Source organism: Salvia hispanica, chromosome 2 (assembly GCF_023119035.1).
Source record: "Salvia hispanica cultivar TCC Black 2014 chromosome 2, UniMelb_Shisp_WGS_1.0, whole genome shotgun sequence".
Lineage (NCBI taxonomy): Eukaryota > Viridiplantae > Streptophyta > Magnoliopsida > Lamiales > Lamiaceae > Salvia > Salvia hispanica.
Window position 1 is genome coordinate 11,813,506 of NC_062966.1, and position 9,289 is coordinate 11,822,794.

Here is a 9,289-nt window from a genome sequence, read left to right on the forward strand (position 1 = left end):
ATATTTGACTTTCGGGAAGAACTGTAATCGGTAAATTTATTATTTTTTAGAAGAAATGTAGTATTAAAAATGGTAAAAAAAACTATCGATCAAATATATACTCAATCATTTTTATTATTAAATAATACTAGTTCACAACACCGAACAATGTTCTACTTGGTAATATTAAATACAAAAATAATCATCCAATTTACAGAGTAGAGAGTGTTCACTGCAACAACAAACGGGTTAGGATATTTTTAGTCAATTAATTTTGCGTTTCTAAATATCGCCTACGCTATAAAAAGTATCTCCATTCTCGGTGTTCGAATTAAATAATGGGACACAAACAACAACATTAAAAAAATAAGAGTGAATCGTAAAAATGATCTCTAGTCTATGGGTTTATCTCACCCATAGTCCCTGGACTTTAAAAATATCGTCAAACATCCTTGGACTAAGGGTTTATCTCGAAAATGGTCCATTTTTCACCGTTTTCGGTCGAAAATACCCTTTTGGAAGGTTTTGGGGGGTTTGGGCAATTTGGTCTTTTTACACTTTAACATTTTAAATCTAATATTATTTCAGTCATGTACTAAATCTGATATTATTTTAATATTATCATTCTTCTTCCCTATTGTCATCCTTCACTTTGTTTCTTTATTTCAATATTAGATTTAATTTTATAAAATTAAATTTAAATTTCAATTTTTAAATATCAATAAATTTTTGTGTTGCGTCTCTATTTTGTGTTGTACAAGTGGTTGGAAAATGGACCAAGAGGATCCTTTGTAAGGAATGAGTCCATTACTAATTATAATAATGGTATTTTACTCGGTAATTGTTCGGACATGTACTGAGCAGTTATGTTGTTCGACATTAGAGCATTCACAATGGATGCATTAATAGAAGCCCTAGTGAGAGTTCTAGTAGTTGCCACGTCAGCGTGCCCCGTCTTTCTGCAATGGTGGAGCCCTAGTGCATGCCCTATCTATTATCCATTTCTCATTTCAATTTTAATTGTATTTTTTTTATGTTTACCAATTATAAATAGCAAAATTAGACTCCAAATTCAAGAACTAGCAAAAAACACATATTACTTAATTTTTAAAAAAAAAATTACAACGAAAGAGATACAAATTCAACGACCACTACATGTCCAAACTTCTCCAATCATGTCGTTCATGAGTTGAAGATGAGCTTGTTGGTTGCGCATGCTCTCCTGAGCTTGTAATCTCTCGCTGACTCCATAGGGTAAACCTCGAACGACCGGTGGGGTTGCTGTTGGGACTACCGCAGCGGAAGACCCGGAAGCCAAACAGGTCCTAGAACGGATCTATTTAGGTGATTATGCATTCGACTCCAATTTCATGCAATTTACACAAATCTATAGATATAACATCAAATAAACATATAATCATGCAATTTGATGTAGATTCGATTGTTACCTCATTTTGATCCATCATAGGATCGAAGTTGCTAGCTGCACCACCCGAAGATCCTTGGTTTATCGACCACGAATCTTCCAACCTATTCCCTTGTCTTTGATTCTCCATCCGTGTGGGCGGATCTCGAAGAACTAAATAAAAGTGATATGAGATCTAGGGAAAACCAACACAAACTCGATATTGTCTTGATCTAATCCTATGAATTAGGATAGAACAAGAACAAAACAAAACCCTAATTCTCCCACGTGCCAAGGCACGAAAACCGAGGCAAGGAGAGAGAGAGAGAGTCGGCGACGGCTTCTAGGGTTTAGGGGAGGAGTGTTGTGAATGAATGGTGTGCTAGGGTTTCCACATCTCATCACTATTTATAATGGACTTGTTGGGCTAGGTTGGGGATCTATGGAATGACTTAAGTGTTAAGCTCACCCATTAGATAAATTACTAATTAAATCAAATGACCCATGATTTAATATATTATCAATGGAATATTATTTTGTTCCACTAAAGAATAATATTGCACTCCCACTTAAATCACCAAATTACAAATAACTTGGGTCCATTTTATTTTATAATATTTCCCGCGTTTAAGATTATCTTGATCCGTCAATTTAATTCTTTTGTCTGCTATGTGACTAGAATTAAATTAATTCTCCAAAGAGTTTTTCTAGTTTGAAACTTTATTTATTATTCGTGGAATAAATTCCAACTGCGCAGTTTTTTGAATAATAAATTCCTCTTTCAAACACCTCTTGGGGATCACCCCTTAGGGATTTAATCATACCACACTGGGCACGCGAATTCTATGAAATAATATTCCAATACCTTCATGTTATTCAATTACTACCACCCAAGATATCATGAACTTGAGTTACGTACAAACTCTCACATATTGATAAGTCAAAGTGGCGTTTGATTGAATAAACAATATTGATATTAATATCATAGACTAGAAAATACTAAACTTTCTGAAATATATTCTTTCAGTAGATAGCAATAAAGAATACATTTCAGATTAGATCCTTTCAGTGCTTTACCACACCGGTGTTACTAATCTCTTCTTAGGTAAGAGAGAATTATCACAAACACCGCAACCGTACCAATAGGTAGCCAAAGCCTATTTGTGAATACGTTTTTCTTCTTACTAGATCTGGCCAAGTCCCCTACTGGAAAACTCATGAGGAGATTCATCGAATTTCCCTACTTGACCTTCTTAATAAAAAGCCTTAGACTTGTTTATCATATTTCAATAATAAACCATTATATTATATTATTTATTCTCATAATTAGGTAAACAAGTGGACGTGGCGTTTCTCGTATACATGCATAAGCTGACTGTACAAAGGCATGTACGCTCGAAGCATCTTTTAGTATACAAACCCCAACAGTTGCATGACCTGCGCTCGGAGCGGTTTCATCATCAGACCAATCGCTAGCTACATGACCTTCATCGTGCATAATCATGTTGTGCAAGACGATACACGCGTACATGACATTGGCGATATGATGCCTGTACCAGGAACGAGCCGGGCCTTTCACTATCCCCAACACGCTTGAAGCACACCGAATCCTCGCTCCACGTCCTTCCATGCAGCTTCTTGGCGAGCTGAAAAAAACTCTCTCTTGGAATCCGTTGGGCTGGAGATCGTCTTCAAGAAAACTGGCCACCTCGAGTAAATGTCGTCGGCTAAGTAGTACCCTATATGATGCTGCCGTCCGTTGGCAGTGAAATTGATAAACGGACCGTTGTCATTGCATTGCTCGGTGAAGAGACTCGACGATGACCCGCCACGTCAAAGTGAGCATGCCAAATCCAAAGACTGTGGTCAACGATGGCTTCAAGAATCATCGTCGGGTGGGTACCCTTATACCCACTGGTGAATTGGCCTCTCCACACTGCAGGACAATTCTTCCACTCCCAGTGCATACAATCAATACTCCCTAACATTCCAGGAAAGTCGTGCGCCGTATCGTGCATCCGCATCAGGTTCTGGCAATCTTGGGAATTCGGCTTACGCAAATATGTGGCGCCAAAGGCATCAATAACGCCCGCACAAAAATTTACCAGACACTCTTGGCCAGTTATATCCCCGACGTGAAGATACTCGTCGAATATGTCCGCCGTAGTGTCATATGCCAACTGATGAAGCACAAAATGTTGTGATACCGAGTAATTTTTCTAAATTGCTGAGCAAAATGTTGCTCACTAAATCTCGTCTTTTTTTAGTGGATAACTAGATATAATTTTTGATAAATAAAAAAATGCTCGAGCTGGATAACTACGTATAAAAAGTTTCGTACAAACTAATCTACCTTTTTTTTCCGGAAAAACACAATATCCCTTTTTTTCCCTTCATTATGAAGTTGAATTGGATTAGTGGCCAAATGCAGTTAATGTCATTAGGAAGAGATAATCTAGACAAATGATTAAATGGGAGAGAGAGAGAGAGGTAATATCTTAAAGTCAACAAAGGTCACCTGTAGCAGAGAATAATCCAAATCATAATCGAGTTTAAGTTGGAACTATATAAACTAAGTATATCTATAGATTAATAAATTCTTAATACCCCACCTTAGCTCCTTAATTAATTACTAGGAATTCAATTGAATGATTATGTGCTTAATTACAGTCGGTGCAATTGTATGTAGAGAAAAATAAAATTTACTCCTATAAATTTTCTTTACAAAAAACATTGTGTTAATACTCATTTTGTTTAATATTCATAAATATGTCGCCACATAAAACAGTGCAAAATTTGTACCGGTAAAATAACAACTGAAGATTAGTATTTACATAATATTGCGGTAGAATTCAATCGAATTGGTCATAATACTATAATATTTACTGTTTTTATCGACGTGTATGCTATGGTCTTGCGCATTAATTAGTTTTACACTTTATAATCTAATAAGAAGACCACGCCTTGCCTTCTAGAAGATTTTTTTTTCTTCTAATCAAGCTAGTTTAATAAACAATTAATCCTAGTTTCACAACAAATTAAATCTTAAAAATTAAATATGAGATATATATTAGTACTACATCAGAAATATCAAAATCGTTTCCGAAAGACTAATTAGATGGATTAACAAAAAGAATTCCATTATTAACACAGTAATTGTGATGTAATCTGTTAGAAGTTGGAAGGGGTTGCGCATTTCCATGAATATTAAAAAAACTTGACTGGACTTTCAAAGTCGAAAATCATTGGCTACCAAAAGTCATCTGTCTGCTACCAAAATTCATCAATCTTCTTTATTAAATTCCAACTTCAATTCGTCTATTTACAATGGACATGTTACATGTACACGAAAGAAATACATACTTCTCCACATTATAAAAATAGTGTTTACACTTAACACGTTTATCTTCACAACTCTCTCTCTCCCTCTCTCAATTAAATAGGAGTATTACGTTTACACACAAATATATATAGGGAGTATGTTTTATACGCATAGGGCGATTTGGTTGATTGTGTGATCAAAGGAGAGAGAAAAGTAGGTGTTGCATTTCTCATGAACTGTGGATCAGTCGTGTTGGGCTTCTATTGCTGGGGTTGGGAGTTTCTAACCGCCCTGCTTCTCTTCTCCGCCGCCCTCCGCCACCACCTCTCCGCCTAACTCTCTAACTAACTAACACACACATACATACATATATAATTATAAACAAAATTGTATATATATTTATATCCATATGATGGAGGCAGGAGAGCGAGAGAAGGCGGTGGTGGAGTACTTGAGGAAAGCGTCGCCGCCACCGTTCCTGCTCAAGACCTACATGCTGGTGGAGGATCCGGAGACGGACGACGTCGTATCGTGGAACGCCGATGGCACGGCTTTCGTGGTGTGGCAGCCGGCGGAGTTTGCTAGGGATTTGCTGCCTACCCTCTTCAAACACAGCAATTTCTCCAGCTTTGTTAGGCAGCTCAACACTTATGTAAGTTTTTTTATTTTTTTATTCATTTCTTGCTTTTTTTTCCAAGTGGGCATACACTGTTTTTTGGTAATATTGGTTTTCTATGATTCTTTTCTAGGCAAATTAGTACTATTATATTTCTCGTGATAGACGTTATTAATTTATTTATATAATATGATCATGTTATTTAATAACACTTGTCCCTATTTCGTTTCAAAAAAGTTGTGTGATTTTCTTTTGTTATATTAAACCTATGGTTCATAAATCATAATCGTTTGTCTTAATCATATTGTCGAGAAAAACTAATTTAATGGACCCCTTTTAAATAATTATACTTAATTTTGTGTGATTATATGAACATGAATTATTTTTTGAATGATATACTATTAATTTAAGACGTGTACGTGTATATGATTTAATATAATCAATAAATTAGGACGAAGATTAAGCAGCTTTCAGGGACTACTTGCAAAAGTAATAAACCATATATATATAACATGGTGGTTGTATGTATATCCATCATTGAAGTTAATCTAGTGGCATAACCACGTGCTTTGGAGATGACCTATCATCATCCACCTACGGATAATTTCATTACCCAATTATATAAATTACTAATATTGTTAACAATTTCATTTAAGATGTTGTTAATCAATACACATGAGCATACGTGCACACTATGGTCCATAAGTAAAATCATGTTAAAAATCAAAGCAAATAGCTACATTATCAGAGTAAAATTGTTACATAATTAGTCGAGTTACATTATTAGACTACATAATCCACATTATTAGAATAAAGCGCGTTACACTATTAGTCGAGCTACATTATAAGACTACACAATCTACATAATTAGATGACACGTGACATTAATCTAACGGTTACATCACAAGATTCAATGACTGAGATTTGCTTTGATTTTTGATAGAATTTCATTTATGGACCTGATCACGTCTGCGTATTCAATTTTATTTTTTGATAAATTTTGAAATCATTAATTCATTTGGTAAATTAATTAAACTTATAGGGTTTTCACAAAGTTGCAACCAACCGATGGGAGTTCAGCAACGACAAGTTCCGGAAAGGTGAAAGGGACCAACTATGCGAGATCCGCCGGAGAAAGGCGTGGTACAACAAGCCACAGCAGAATGTACAAGCAACAGAAGCACGGCCACAGTCGAAGGATGAGGAGCAGCGATCATCATCGACGTCATCCTCGTCGGAATTCACTACCCTCATTGATGAGAACAAAAGGCTTAAGCAAGAGAATGGAGTCTTGAATTCGGAGCTGGCCTTCATGAAGAAGAAATGCAAACAACTTCTTGATTTGGTGGAGAACGCCGAGGCGGAGGGGGAGGCGGAGGAAGGGCCAAAGCTATTCGGAGTGAGATTGGGAGTGAAGAAGAGAAAGAGGGCTCATGAAATAAGTAAGGCTGCTGCTGGAATGCTCATTCATGCAAATAATTGATTTTTGTGTGCTAGGGTTTTCAACAAAATTTAACTTTAATTAGGCTCATATTTGGGTGGAAAATCACCCAACTTGTGTAGATTGTGTAATTCAAAGATACTGTGTGAGAAACAAGAACTGTAAAGGATACAGTTCATAAATAGCTACATTTGCCAATGTGATATATATAATGCTCAAATTTGTTTGCATAACACTTAATTATCTCAATATTTTGAAATACATATAAAATTGATGGTTGTTGCTAAGTTCTAATTTCTTCTTAATTATAACATCATGTTGTAAGTACATATGATGTTTTAATGCCCAATGGTTCTCCTCCAAGTTCTAAATACTCATCTTTAATTTGATTCTCGAATCAAGTTCTTACACATTAATGAGAATTTAGTTTGGGCGCAATATTGGGAAGTAATATCATAATTAATTGCAACTTAGCCTAAAATCTAAATAAAAATTTAGTGGTCTAAATATATCACATGGTAAGTCCTATCAATCACAAATTCACAATTGCAGAAATAGTCTTTCTTCTTTTTCTCTCTCTTTCTGAAATTTGTTATTGGTTGAATACACCAGTTCAGGCCACTAAATTTTTACTCACAAAATCTTACTCTATATAGCAGAAGAATCAGACGATATAATTGTGGCTGATGGGCTTGTTAGAAGTTGACACATCCCATCGAAAATCTTTAATCCAATTTGGAAAACAAGCTTCATCTAAATTAACAAACCAATTGGTAATATTCAATGAAATTTGACATCTGAACCTAGCAATAGTAAAAGAGTTTATGTGAAGCCATTATAAAAAGTCAATAACTTTGAGGCAATGCAAGCTTTATTTATTCAAGTATGTGAACAGTGTAATTGACTTTTGTTTAAATGGAAAATGGTGGCATATGAAAGACGACAAATCTTAAGACTGAAGAGAAACTTCCAATGGTCATATTGTGGAAATTTTGGTTCTTCCTTCGTGGATATCAAGTGAATCAATACAATACACGATAACTGCATTTGACAAAGTCGCTTATTAGTTATTACTATATAGTATTAGTACTATATATTTGACTAAAACAAAGGAAATGGACATTGATGAGATTAAATGCATAATACGTGTTTAATTAACATGTTCCAACTACCTAAAACCGCAAAAATAGTTATTCCTCCTAGTGTACACACGCTAATCGAATAATGTACCATTACTTGGTTTGCATTTAATAACTTCAGATGCTACCGTTTAGTTTATTTTTCTAATTACCATTGCCTCTTTTATAGATTCATTTTCCCAGCTACTCTATAACCCTAACTTATATTTAAAGAAAATATAATTAAGACCTTTAATTTCTATTTGATGAGTCACATCGTCACGAAATAGAAAATCCCGGCCATATAATATCTATACTTATTTTTATAACAAACTAAATATACTTTTTAGCTCATACTTAATCTTTAATAAATCACTTTAATTAAGCGATCAAAGATGGACACGTTAAATTAGTCAAACTCAATTCAACATCCAATCATTCATTTTAATTATTTATCTCCATTCATTCATTGTTCTTCATATGCTTTGGCGATTAATAGACATGGTCCAAAGCCTTCAATGACGATTAATACACATGGTCTACCAGTAAATAGGGGCCTTCCACCTATCACAGCCTCCATGATAGATTGATCTTTCCTACCATAACAGTTGGATAATATTACCAGGCCAACAACAAGGATAATCTAAGTCTAGTCTCTGCTCCTAAACACACCTTTAATCGTCACATTGTTTGCCGTACACTAGTCTACTAATCAACTAAGTGACCGGAATATTAGTAATCAAGTATACTTAAGTTTTCAACTTTTGATGCTTTCTAGACATAGTTTGAACCTTGGGTGGAAGAAAAAACACGGTTACATAAATTACATAACTAGAGGCCGACCATAATGTTAATACTCCTGCAATTTAATTAAGAGATTTGATATATCTAATAAAGGAATGTGATTAAATGAAAACTCTAAATATTGTACTCCCTCCGTCCCATAAAAGTTGAGTCGTATTCCTTTTAGTCCGTCCCAACAAAGTTGAGTCATTTACTTCTTTAACAAAAGACAAAACATCTAATCACTCTTTTTTTTGTTCCATCATTTACTTTATTCTCTCTTATCTTTCCTACTTTTTTCATCTCTCCTATTTATTTAATATAAATTCTTAACCTCCGTGTCCAAAAGTTTTGTCTCAACTTTTATGGGACGGAGGGAGTACAAACTCAAAACTATGACCTAGGTCATTGAAAAATGTCAACAGATTACAAAAAAACATCAACAGGTAAATGTCAACAGAATTTCAACGGTAGTCAATGATTGATGTTGTGTTGATATTGTGTTGATACTGTGTTAACATTAAAATCTTGAAATTTTACACTGTGTTGATATTGTATTGATACTGTGTTGAAGCTGTGTTGAGAAGTTTTGATGCTAACGCATACAACTTGTGCATAATTTTAT

General features: G+C 34.8%; 1 protein-coding gene across 1 annotated transcript; it reads left to right on the forward strand.

The window, feature by feature from the left end:
• Window positions 1-4,740: 4,740 nt before the first annotated feature.
• On the forward strand, window positions 4,741-6,996 carry LOC125204487 (heat stress transcription factor B-3). The gene is made up of 2 exons (XM_048103150.1): window positions 4,741-5,358; window positions 6,365-6,996. The coding sequence occupies exons 1-2, from the start codon at window positions 5,116-5,118 to the stop codon at window positions 6,803-6,805; spliced, it is 684 nt and encodes a 227-aa protein (XP_047959107.1). The 5' UTR covers window positions 4,741-5,115; the 3' UTR covers window positions 6,806-6,996.
• The last annotated feature ends 2,293 nt before the right edge of the window (window positions 6,997-9,289 follow it).

Bases quoted from the DNA above. Each gene is read 5' to 3' on its own strand.
- LOC125204487 (XM_048103150.1), top strand. From the start codon at position 5,116: ATGATGGAGGCAGGAGAGCGAGAGAAGGCGGTGGTGGAGTACTTGAGG. The intron at 5,359-6,364 runs GTAAGTTTTTTT...TTAAACTTATAG, and splicing joins TTAGGCAGCTCAACACTTAT to GGTTTTCACAAAGTTGCAAC.